The 13,507-nt window shown below is 35.3% G+C and overlaps 1 protein-coding gene across 5 annotated transcripts in view; it reads right to left on the bottom strand.

Moving 5' to 3' along the window:
- Nucleotides 1-3,933: 3,933 nt before the first annotated feature.
- The window catches only part of ACSL3 (acyl-CoA synthetase long chain family member 3), a 78,072-nt gene continuing 68,498 nt past the window's right edge, over nt 3,934-13,507 (bottom strand). For 4 of the 5 annotated variants that reach the window (XM_012446228.3, XM_064372947.1, XM_012446229.2 and 1 more), the window contains one exon: nt 3,934-7,108. In XM_012446228.3, the coding sequence (XP_012301651.1) occupies nt 6,951-7,108 (158 nt within the window). In that variant the 3' untranslated portion in view covers nt 3,934-6,950. The remainder of the gene's footprint in view (nt 7,109-13,507) is intronic. The other variant, XM_012446231.3, reaches the window with a different exon arrangement.

Consider the following 13,507-nt stretch of genomic DNA (forward strand, 5'->3'; position numbering starts at 1 on the left):
TCCATTCTGTGGAATACTGCATCACAATTAACAAAGTTATTTATGAATCAGGTCCCACGTACTGACACAGGAACATGTCCAACATATGCTCACAATAAAAAAGGCAAGTTATAGAATCTAGACCAGGATCTAATTGCAGTCTGTATTAGTGTGCTAGGGCTGCCTTAGCAAAATCACAGATTGGGTGGCTAGAAGGGTGAGATCAAGGTATCAGCAGGGCTGGTATCTTTTGAGACCTCTCTCTCTGACTTGGCATCCCACGTTCTTTGCTCTGTGGAGGTCTGTGTCCTAATCTCCTTTTGTAAGGACTCTAGTCATATTGGATGACGGGCCACACTAAGGATCTCATGTTAACTTAATCACCTTTTTCAAAGGCCCTATCTCCAAATTTACTCACATTCTTTGGTACTAGAGATCAGGACTTCAACACATAAATGTGGGAGGAGAGACAAAATTTAATTCATTATATGGTCTCTAAAAACCCTGTGTGTATAGGGAGGATTCCCATTTTCAGTCTGTATCTCTAAATTACTAGAAATTTTAAAATGAGCATAAATTCATGTTATGTTAAGTAAGCAAACCTTTCAAAAACTAGTAATGGAATTTTTTACACCTGTTTGTCTGACATTCCAAATAAGTTTTAAAGAGAAAAATATTACACTAGCAGGAAGCCTCGAGCCTGGTCTGTAAAGGACGTCTGGTGCAATCATCCATAGGTCTCAGCACTGGCCCTGATGAGGGATCACAGGGTCAACACTGACACCAGATCCAGAACCAGAATCAGCAAATGAAACAACCAAAAAGGCAAAGAACTGGGCAACTTTCACGGGAAAGATAGAAGAAAAGCATCTTTCTGAATTTTCCTTTTCTTATGGAAGCTGTTTTTAAAAATTAGAAAATTATCTCCTTCTCTTAAATGGATGATCTACAGAAAAATATACCATATGATATTGTATTAGTCCATTTTTATGCTGCTGAGAAAGACATATCCTAGACTGTGTAATTTATTAAAAAAAAAAAAAAAAAAAAAAAACAGGTTTAATGGACTCACAGTTCCACGTGGCTGGGGAGGCCTCACAATCACAGCATAAGGCAAATGGCACGTTTTACATGGTGGCAGGCAAGAGAGAATGAGAGCCAAGTAAAAGGGGAAACCCCTTATAAAATCCTCAGATCTTGTGAGACTTACTATCACAAGAACAATATGGAGGAAACAGCCCCCATGATTCAATTATCTCCCACCAGGCCCCTCCCACAACACATGGGAATTATGGAAGATACAATTCAAGGTGAAATTTGGGTGGGGACACAACCAAACCATATCGGATATTGATACGGATAAAGTTTTACATTTAACAGGAGGAGGGGAAGGGGCATAGCAAATCTAACGGACAAACAAGAAGAAAATCTTTTTGAAAAGAGCTATTTAGGGCCAAGATGCCACAGAATTCGGTTGTAAAAAATTTCAAATTGAGTCATGACGCAGTAAATAAGAGAAAAAAATCAGATTAAGAACATGAAAATAAAGATATGCAGAACACGGGCAGAATTACCACAAAATAATGCACATACAGAAAACAGGCACAGATATCCATATATCATGTTATAAAGATGGAACAAACAGAACAAGATTGACAAACAAGGGTATTGTTGAAGGGAGTTTTCAAAAAATATATAAATATGAATGGGATTAGAAAATAAAAGGGTTTACTGGAACACTTGAGAGAGTCTCAAATATTTTTCTTAACAATTGGTAATTTTGCTAAGATAAAAAAAGTTTTAAAATTTATGGTCCATATTTTAAGCTAGGCTTCTTTACACAAGCTTGACTTTTTTAGTAGTTCGTAAAGCCAATGTAAAAAATTTTGAAAGTATGAAGAGAAAAATGTCAATTACAATTTTTGGCCAATGTTAGCACATTTCCTTCTAGACTTTTCTCTATGAAATATACACACAACACACACACCTACACACAGTATGACGTAAAGTGCTTACCACATTTTGATTCCTACTTTCTTCCCCCCCCCATGTAATTCATAGTATGAAACTATCCTCACAAAATAAAAAGCTGTATAAACATTCTTCTTGCTTCTATGATCAAGTGGATGGTGTATAATATTTAACTGATATTTTAGTGCACTTAAATTGTTTCCAATTGATGGACTGCTATAAACAACTTCACAATGAAGGTCTTCCTGGAAGAAATCTCAATCTGCATCTATTGAGTATTTTCTAAGGACAGATTTCTAGATGTGGAATTAGTGGGCAAACTGTAGGAACTTTCTTCAGCCTCTGGCGCATCTCACTTTCCTACATGAGGTGAGCTGCTGACCTGCTGAACAGGGTTAAAACAGATCTCTGGTGGCTTTTACCACAGCTACCAAATGGCCATCTTTTCTTACATTTGTGCTAATGTCTAAAGGAATTCTCAGAGTTCTTGCCCCAGTGCTCTTAAGACATTCAAACCAAGAGAGGACTGGAGTGAGGATGGTGTTGGCGCGAAGGCTGAGCAGAGCTATTATGCAGGGCAGACGGAGCATCTAGCAGAGTAAGAGATGGTGCCCTGGCCATTCATGAAGTCCTTGAATGGGGCGAGTGACCCACAGTGGAGCTGGGAGTTTTGGGGGCAACAAACTGCTGGGTTGTTGGAGCTGGATGTTTTGTATGTGAGTGCCTTCCCACACAACCCCATTCCTTTCCCACCAGGCCTGATGCCCCATTTTTCCAGGTCTCCATTAAAAGAATTCGAACTTGTGAGTCTTCAACATCCTCCTCTTCCCAGATTCCAGACTAGGGCCTTCTGAGCGATGACAGCGCCCAGAATAGGGCCATGGGGTTGACAAAGTGTCAGGGATAGGCAGGGCATTGGAGCTGTAGGCTTTTATACATAAACATTTTTATGTATAAAAGGTTGGGGCATCAAATTAACTGGACAACATAGTGATAGGTTTTTCATTTCTATTTTGAGGAAAAATGTGGAATCTTGCCCTTATCACAGAACAAATCTTGGACAGCTATGTTCTTCTGACAGCTATGATCTTTTTTCTTGGGAGCTGGGGTGGGGAAGGCACACACACCCTTTCTTATGAACCCCCGTCTTTTGCCGCTTGCTTATACCTTTTGTATTCTTCATATGACTACAGTCATTAAGAAAAACTGAAGTGAATGATCTACTTCTACATGTTTCATGGTAAAGTACAAATTCTTTACAAAGAAATATTGATAGATAAATGCCACATAAACAAACACTCTGGAGTCCTCAATGATTTATTTCAGAACATAAAGGGGTCCTGAAACCAAAAAGATTGAGAACTACTGCCTAAATCAACATGTGAAAACTCATACAGGTAAGAAACCCTATGAACATTGATAAAGTTCTAAAGTATTGATAAAGTATCTAAAGTCTAAAGAATGCTCCTCCCTTATTTAACATGTGAGTTCATACAAGTTAAAAAAAAAAAAAAAAAAAAACCTATGAATATAAAGAAAGGGGGAAAATCTTTAGCAATACGGCATTGTTAGTAACCAGCAAAGAATAGCGGAGGAACTCCGCAAATAGAATTCTTCCCTTGTAGCTTGCCTTGATGAAACACGGAAGAACTCACTGAGAAGAACCCTACAAAGGCAGATGGTGTGGGAAAACCTGTAGCTATAGCTCTTCACCCTCTCTCTCAACATGAGAGGATTCATTCCAGAGACCAAAACTCTAAGTGAGCTAATATGGAAAAACTTCCAGCATCAAAACATTCGTATGAGAGAGAAACCTTGTTTCTATAAAATCCATGCATAAAAAGTCGCTCTTTTATAGAATAACAAAAAACCCACACAGAACCACCTTTCTTCACAAGTATTTCAGAAATATCAAAGTTTTCACTGTTATGGAAAGAGCTTTTCTTAAAAAAACAAAACCAAAAGAAAAAAACACCCAATATATTAAGAGCTTTAATATCAGAAACTTTAATTTTTATGTATCTTTATTCTTCAAACTTCATGTCAAATTACAAATAAATAGTCCATACCATGTAGCTCTCTTTATGATATACATGTCTTCAGGCAGAAAACAGCAACAACCAAGAATACATCGGAAATGAACTCACAGTAAATAACCAATTTTAAGTAGAGAAAGGATATATCACATTTCAGTGTGGTCCAATATGTACACTGTTTAAAAGTAGATTCCCCTGTAAAACACCACAGATGTACATAATTCTTAGGGAAAAAAAGGAGCCCACACATCGGAAATTTTTAAAAATTTTTTCAAATTTTTTAAAGTTGTATCACAGGGACTAGTTGTTTAAAAACGGTAACATCATGAGTATTTTAGCAGCAAACAGAAAAGTTATTCCAGGTTAACCTATTTTTAAACGTTGCTGAAAAACTTACAAGCTTTAGAGAACATTATAAATATCTAATCAATTCCACTACTGAAAAGCAGAGTAGTATTTAGAAAGTAGATACTACTTACTTTCAGGTTTGTTCTTTGTCAGCAAAAACTTTTTAATGAAGTTTCTGCTAAGAAGCATGTCAGTGGAGGAGGGGTGGAAGAAAAATGGACGTGGCCCCCAGTCTGTGCTGTAAGCTGCTAAACTCACTGGAACATGAAATGTTTACGAATTCTTCATACAGCTTAGTTTATTCCCAGTAAACAATAGTTCTTGAGAACCATTCTTTTAGATCCATATCCTACTGTCAGATATTTGTATTAGATTTAGCAATTTGAAATTCCTTATTTCCTTCTGAAAGATCTCCTGGTTAAACCAGCATTCCTTATATGAGTCATAATAATTAGGTGGTTTCTTCATTCAACACTTTTTTTTTTCTTGAAAGGGTAATTTTAGACTATTAATTTTTAAGTCACTAAAGATGGTTTTGCTTATAGAGCAATCTGTTTAAAAGGGGACTCTATTTAATTTCATGTTCTACTGTGGCATTTGACACCTGGCATCTGACATTTTAGGACTGAAAGGAATTATAAACTTCATTATGAGAAAACAAAAGGAGCTAGATAGAGTTTAAGCCTGCCTCATCAGACGGTTCCATTAGTGATCAGCTACATATTCATCTGACGCTATTTCAAGTCACAATCAGTATCTCTCCTTTGAAGCATTAACACTTTTTTCCTAAATATGATCTTTTTTTAAAATCATCTGCAAACGATTATTCTAAAGACAAGGCATCAGAAACAAATTCTCTCCACCCACCCAGATTTAATTTTCAGATCACAGCATCCTCATATAAAAGTTCCATTTACTTTAATATTTTTACTTCTTCTTGGCAGTTATCCCAAACATTATTAATATTTAACTATGAAAAAAGCATTCGAAACATAATACAAATATACAAGAATACAAGAAAAGTTGAAAACAAAACAAACACTGTACTGCAGTGTCTCCACATACGATGTTTGTGATGTGACTGCACACACACACACGGCCTGGCTGCTCCTGAGACTCCCCTTATTTTACACAGACCTATGCTCTTATCTTTTCTTTTTGCCTTTTGTTGCCTACAGTAACTGAAAATCAAGAAAATAACTAGTCTGACATAGCAAATGTGTTGCCTATGATTTAAGTCCTGATGTGAGCACATCCTAGTTGGTGCACTATTACTCTTGATAATCCAGAAATAACAATAGACAAGCAGTATATATGAAAAGACTTACTATGTAGCACACAAGCAATGTTTCTGAATCACAAATAACTCCAACACTGACATCAAAACCTATAAATTAATTTTAATTCAGGTGGTTATAAAGTTAATTAAATTCTCATGTATCTTAGTGAGAATGCTATTATCAAATGCATTCTAAATTATTTCATTTTCTAGTGTAGAAAGATTATAGTAGAAAGGATAAGATGCTTTTTAATTTTTAAATAAGCTACCACTGACTCTCTCACACACATATACACGCGCATCAGTGCAAACCATGAAAAAATACTAATTTTAAAATGAGATATATTATGAAATATCTAGACTAAAAGTAGGAGCGTTTGGGATAATTTTCCATGACTAATGTGTTTATAAATATAGACAACTCAATGTACATATAGTCAATGAAATATTCAAAGAATAACTTTATATACTCTTTGTTTTTTAAATTCTATCCTCTCTTTCAGAATTGCTTCCATTTAAGTTTGGATATGTTCCTAGATTCAACAGCTAAACAGAAGACACTGAACATTTTGATAGTAAGCTACTAAAGACTAATTACCAACTGGTGCTACACGTGCTGTGTTATCTCACTATTAAACCATAACCCTCTCTTGCTATTTTGTTTCATGCATCACCAACCAAACTTCATTTTTTCTAATAAAAAAATAAATATATAAAGAAGACACTGACAGGCATATATGACAGGCATATATTCACAAGATTTCAATTTCTTAAAACATAAGTACGGGTATATTTATTTCTCTCAGATGCATACAAGACAATAATTACACAGCAACAAATCTTTTGTTCAACAATGATTTGATTCATAAGCATTTGAAATTTACATAATTTCATAACAATACCCTTGTCTTTTTAAATAGAGTAAAAAAGTCCCCCAAATAACCAATTCTTATATTTCCTGTTTATCCCTCTATACATCCAAACTTTAAAAAGTTACAAACTGAACACTATACAGAACATATAAATCATGTTTAAAAACTTGAGGTTTTAAAATCACTGCTTCCCCAATATGATTCAGAAAAATTCTCATACTGACAAGTACAGTCATAGTTGGTAAAGTAAGTTGGTGGCGGGGAAAATGAAAGAAGAGACAGACACAAGTTTGCTGTCTTAATGTTTTACTAATCCTGTCAGTTAAAACTGGTGACGTCATGAGAAGTAACAGTTTAGGTTGAATATGAAGAATGGAGTTTGCCTCGCAGCTTGAGACATGCATTTCAAGTATTTTCCTATTTGATCTGAGCTCACTGTAGCAAACTGATGCCAGAAGAGAATAATTATTTTCTTCCATACATTCGCTCGATGTCCGCCTGGTAATGTGTTTTAAGCTCTTTGCGTTTCAGCTTGAAGGCATCTGTCACCAGACCGGTTTCAGGGGTCCACGGTTCAGGGCTCAAACGAATTTTTACTGGAATTTCAAACTTTTCCAGACTTGCTAAGATAATTTTTAAAAAAGAAAGAAAAGGTATTTAGGTTCTTAGCAAATAGTGTTAACTTCCTTACTTTCTGAGTACTCATCAAAATGGACAACCAAGTGGCTCATGAATGTCACTTCTAAATAATCTATTCCTCAAAATACTAACATAAGTAAAACAATAAACTATTTAACAAGTCCCCATCAACAGGAGAATAAGTTAAATAAAATATGATATAGCAACAAAATAGAATATAACTCTGTCACCAAAACAAGTTAGAGCCAGGCATGGTGGCTCATACCTGTAATTCCAGTAACTCTGAAGGCTCAGGCAGGAGGATGGCTTGAGGTCAGGAGTTCAAGGCCAGCCTGGGCAACATAGTGAGACCTTGTCTTGAAAATAAATAACTTAAAAAAATTTTTTAATAGAAATAAAAAAATATGAGCTTAGTGGCATAAGCTTATAGCACCACTTACTCAGGAGGCTGAGGTGGGAGGATCACTTGAGCCCAGGAGTTCTGAAGATGCAGTAAGCTATATCGTGCTATACACTCCATCCTGGGCAACAGAGAGAGACCCCATCTCATTAAAAAAAAAAAAAAAATTAGATTTATGCGGGTATCTAACAGGGTATCCAATATAGTCATGCATCTCTTAATGACAGGGATAAGTTCTGAGAAATGCATCACGTGGCAGTTTTGCCATGATGGGAGCATCACAGTGTATCTTACACAAATGTAGATACAGCCTACTATACATCTAGCCTGCATTATATAGCCTATTGCTCCTAGGCTACAAACCTGCACAGTATGTTACTGTACTGAATACCATGGGTAATTGTAACACAGTGGTAAGTGTGTATTTAAACATATCTAAACACAGAAAAGGAAGTAAAAATATGATAGTAATCTTATATGACTACTGTCATAAATGCAGTCCTTCACTGACTGAAACTCCATTATGCGCTGCATAAATGTAAACTGTCGGATTAAAAAAAAAAAAAAAAAAAAAGACAAGTTGCAGCACAGGCTGCATAAACTTATATGCAGCTAGACGTGTAGAAGGATACATACCAAGCTATAAACTGCACACGTCTAGAGCCTGGTATCCAGGAGAAAGGAAACAGGGAAATTCAGCATTTCCTTTATACCTATTTGTTTTCCTTGAATTTATTATACAGAGCACATTTACTTCAGAAATTAAAAAATAATAAAGTTTAAGACAATTATGTCACTGAACCAGGATATTCCCTACAAGCTGTGTGGAGACAGAATGTTTGCTCACTACTGTGTCCTAACATACTGCCTGACATTCAGGAGATTCACGAGAGTAGCAAATGGAGGGAGGGAGGAAGGAAAGAAAGGAAAGCATTTAAAGGAGATTAAAGGGCAGATGTAGTTTTGAAAAACCATATGTCGTCAGTAGGACTAAATTTTACTTTTCTAAGCATTCATTCAACAAATATTTAAAAAACCATTACTATGTATAAAGTGCTTTACTAAACATTCTTTTAGAAATATAAAAAACAAGTTTCTCAAGTGGCATGCAATCTAACAAAAGGAAATGGGTAAACAGCTAGCCATATGATACACAAAAGAAATGTGTTAAGGAATGATGTCAGCAAGATGACAAAATAGGAAAACGCAGTCTCTCCTTCCCCTATAGAAACATGGATTTAACAACAACATATGGGCCTACCTATTGCCTGTGTAAAAAACTCAGAAAGCAATTAAGAGGTTCCTGCCCTCTGGGACAGCAGGAAACCAACCGCATCAAAGGCTGGTAGAAAAATGCAAGGCATTTTGTCAGAGACCCTCCTCTCAGCACAGTAGAAAGTAATAGGGAAGAAACCCCAACTACTGACTTCTCCCTAGGAAAGTCAAGCAGCAGTACATACATCCAATATTCTGACTTCTGGGGTACAAGGAACTGGCTTCTGTCGTTCCTGAATCTAAATAACAGGAACAGGGAACCAGGTTGAGAGCTGTCAAAAACAAAGATTAACTTGCACCAGAGGCTGCAGTATCACAGACGGACACTAGGTAGAGCTCCAGTACCATGGCTCACTACAGCACCAGTGAAGCCACAGTATCATAGACACCACAGGGACCTCCTGAGTAGAAACCAGCAAACCTCTTCAATTAGATTGTACCCCACAAACCCAGAGAGGACATAGCCTCAGAAAAGGCTTAAGATGGCTGGTTCTAGAATCTTTAGTAGGCCTGACTGGACAAAGTCTTCTCAATACAAAAGCAGACTGCAAGACAGAGAAAGGTAGCTGATTTTTCTAATGCTGTCAACTCAACAAAAATAAAAATATACAAAGAAACAGAAAACATAGACTACCAAAACATCAAATTAAATCTCCAGAAATAAAGCCCTGATAGACATGGAGATATATGAACTACCAAAGAATTCAAAATAACTATCATAAGGATGCTCAATGAATTACAAGAGAGTACAGATAGACACCTGAACAAAACCAAGAAAGCAATCCATGAACAAATATAAGTGAAATAAAATATTTTTTTATGAAGAACCAAATAGAAATTCTGGAACTAAATACAATAAATAAATTGAAAAATTCACTAAAAGATCAACAGCGACTTGACAAGGTAGAAAAAAGAATCTATGAACTCAAAAGACAGGACTTCTGAAATTACTAAGACAGAGGAGCAAAAAGTAAAAGCGAAGAGAAATGAAGAGAACCTAAGGAACACATGGGACACCATCAAGTAGAAAAATGTTCATTACAGGAGTTCAGAAGGAAAAGAGAGAATGGAACAAAAAGCTTATCTGAAGAAATCACGGCCAAAACCTTCCTATATCTGAGAAGAGAAATGGAGTATAAATTCAAGCTCAAAACGCTCCACTAAGAAGAGAACTACACCAAAACACACTTGTCATCAAGCTGTCAAAAGTCACAAAAATTCTTGAAAGCATCAAGAAAAAAAAGACTCATCACATAGAAGGAACCTCTCATTGAACTATCATTTATCAGCAGAAAGCTGGCAGGTTAGAAAGGAGTACTATTCAAAATACTGAAAGAAAAAAAAAATTGTCAATCAAGAATACTGTAACCTAAACCTGTCCTTCAAAAATAAAGGAAAAATTAAGACTCCTTGATAAACAAAAGTAGAGGGAGTGTATCACCACTAGACCTGCCCCACAAAAAATAATGAAAGGAGTCCTTCAAGTTAAAGCAAAAGGAAAACAAATAGTAACGGTTAACACAAAACCATAAGAAATTACAAGACTCCTTGGTAAAGGTAAATACACAGACAAATATAGAATTCTAAAGTAATCTGATATAGATGCATAAGTCACATTTAAATCTGGTATAGAATTTATAAAACAAAGACAAAAAGTAATTATGAATCTGTATCAATGACTACACAATAAGAAAGAGGTCTTTTTTGAGGGAGGAGCGAAGACAAAAAGGAGTCAAGTTTTTAGATGAGATGGAAGATTAAGTTGTTATCAGACTAAAATAGATTGTTATAATTTTAAAATGTTTTATGTAACTGCATTGACAACCACAAAGAAAATATCTATAGAACATACACAAAGATAAAAGACAAGGGAATCAAAGAATGTAATTACCAAAAAAAAAAAATCAACAAAACAAAAGGTAGCAAGAGAGGAAAAGCTGTAAGATATACAGAAAATAGTTCACAAAATGGAAATAGGTATGAAAAGTCTTTCATATCAGTAATTACCTGAAATGTAAATGCTGATTAAATATCAAATTAAAAGATACAGTGACCAACTGAATATAAAACTAGACCCAAGTATATGCTGTCTACAAGAAACACATTTTAGATCTAAGGACATGAATAACCTAAAGTGAAGGATAGAAATGGATGTTCCATGCAAATAAGAACATAAAGGGATGGCCATACTTAAATAAAATAGACTTTAAGACAAAAGATAAAGAAGGACATCAATTATCACGATAAAAGAGTCAGTTCTCCAGGATGATATAACAATTATAAATACACACTCAACTTGAGAGTTTCTAAATATATGAAGCAAACACTGACATAACTAGGGGGAGAAATGGAAAGCAATACAATAATAGTAGGAGACTTCAATACCCCACTTTCACTTATGAGATCAGAAGATCAATAAGAAAATAGATTATATGTAGAAAACACTAAAGACACATGCCTTTATAACTAACAAAGATGCCAGCAAAGTTGCAGGATAAAAAAATCAACATGAAAAATCAGCTGCTTATCTATACACTAATAATGACTGTTCTGAAAAAGAAATTAAGAAAACAATACCATTTAATGTAGCATCAAAAACGGATCAAATACTTAGGAATAAACTAACCAAGGAGGTGAAAGACTTGTACACTACAAACTACAAAATGTTGCTAAAAGAAATTTTAAAAGACACAAATAAATGCAAACATGTCCTGTATTAGTGAATTGGAAGACTCAATATCATTAAAATATCCATACAATCCAAAGCAATACACAGATTCAATAAAATCCTTATCAAAATTCCCATAGCATTTTTGCAGAAAGAGAAAAAAAAAAATCCTAAAATTCACACAGAAACTCAAGGGACCCCAAATAGTCAAAAAAAAATTTAAAAAGTAGAACAAAGTAGGAGGCCTCATCTTTCTGATTTCAAAACATACTACACTAAATAATAGTGATCGAGACTGTGTGGTACTGCCATAAAGACAGACTGACTAATGGAACAGAACAGAGAGCTCCGAAACAAATCCTTGCATATATATATGACCAAATAATTTTTGACAAGGGTGTCAAGACTATATAATGGGGAAAAAACAGCCTCTTCAACCAATGGTGTTGGGAAAACTGGATACCTGCATGCAAAAGAATGAAACTGGACCCTTATATCATATACAAAAATTAACTCAAAATGGATTAAAGACCTAAAACTATAAATGACTACAAAGAAACATATAGAAGAACTCACAACATAACATTTTAGATATGACACTAAAAGCACAGACAACAAAAGCAGAAAATCCAAATGTGACTACACAAAACTTAAAAATTTCTGTGCAACAAAGGAAACAATCAAGAGTGAAGAGACAACCTACAGAATAGGAGACAATACCTTCAAATCATGTATTTCATAAGGAGTTAATGTCCTGACACGGTTTGGCTCTGGGTCCCCACGCAAATCTCATCTCAAATTATAATCCCCATAATCCCCACATGTCAAGGGCAGGACTTGATGGGAGGTGACTGGATCATGGGTGTGGTTTCCCCACGTTGTTCTCGTGATGGTAAGCGGGATCTCACAATATCTGATGGTTTTATAAGGGGCTCTTCCCCCTTCGCTTGTTTGCTCTCTCTCTTGCTGCCATATAAGATGAGTCTGTGCTTCTCTCTCTCCCCTTCTGCCAGAACTGCAAGTTTTCTGAGGCCTCCTTGACCCATGCAGAACTGTGTCAATTAAACCTCTTTCGTTTATAAATTAGTCTCAAGTATGTCTTTATAGCAGTGTGGGAACATGCTCAGAATTTATAAGAAACTTGTAAAACTTAACTATGGGTGTGGTGGTGGGGGGAATCCTGATTTAAAAATGGGCAAAGGACTTTGTGAACAGACAATTTTCTGAAGAAGATATATAAATGGCCAACAAATATATATAAGATGCCCAACATAAAGAGAAATGCAAATCAAAACCACAATGAGATATCACTTCACATCTGTTAGAATGGATATTAGGAAAAAAAAAAGTGTAACAAATGTTGGTGAGGATGTGGAGAAATGGAAACCCTTGGACACTGTTTGTGGGAATATAAATCAACAGTCATTATGGAACACAGTATGGAGTTTCCTCAGAAAATTAAATATAGTAGTAATAATTACCAAAGGATCTTAACAATTTCATTTCTGGGTATACATACAAAATAATTCAAAGCAGAATCTCACAGCCATATCTATGTTCATCACAGCATTATTCACAGTACCCAAGAGGCAGAAGCAACCCACATGTCCAAAGATAGATGAATGGGTAAAGAAAATGTGCAATATTCATACAATGGAATATTATGTACCCTAAAAAAGAAAAATCCTATCACACGGTACAATATGAATAAACCTTGAAGATATGCTATGCTAAATAAGCCAGTCACAAAACAATACTGTATGATTCCACATGTATGAAGTACCTCAAGTAGTCAAAATTTTAGAAACAGAAAGTAAAAAGGTGGCAGGAAAGGGGAGAGGAAGAAAGGGAATTAGTGTAATGGGTATAGTATTTTAGTTTTGCAACATGAAAAAGTTCTAAAGATCAGCTGCACAATAATGTAAATACAATTAACACTACTGAATTATACACCTAAAACGTTAAGACAGTAAATTGAATAAGATTTTTACTACAATAAAAGAAATAAATATGCAAAACTAAAGACATAAAGTGCCTTGG

This window comes from Aotus nancymaae, unplaced genomic scaffold (genome assembly GCF_030222135.1).
Source record: "Aotus nancymaae isolate 86718 unplaced genomic scaffold, 86718_ANA_hifiasm-v0.15.2.pri h1tg000008l, whole genome shotgun sequence".
NCBI classification, from domain to species: domain Eukaryota; kingdom Metazoa; phylum Chordata; class Mammalia; order Primates; family Aotidae; genus Aotus; species Aotus nancymaae.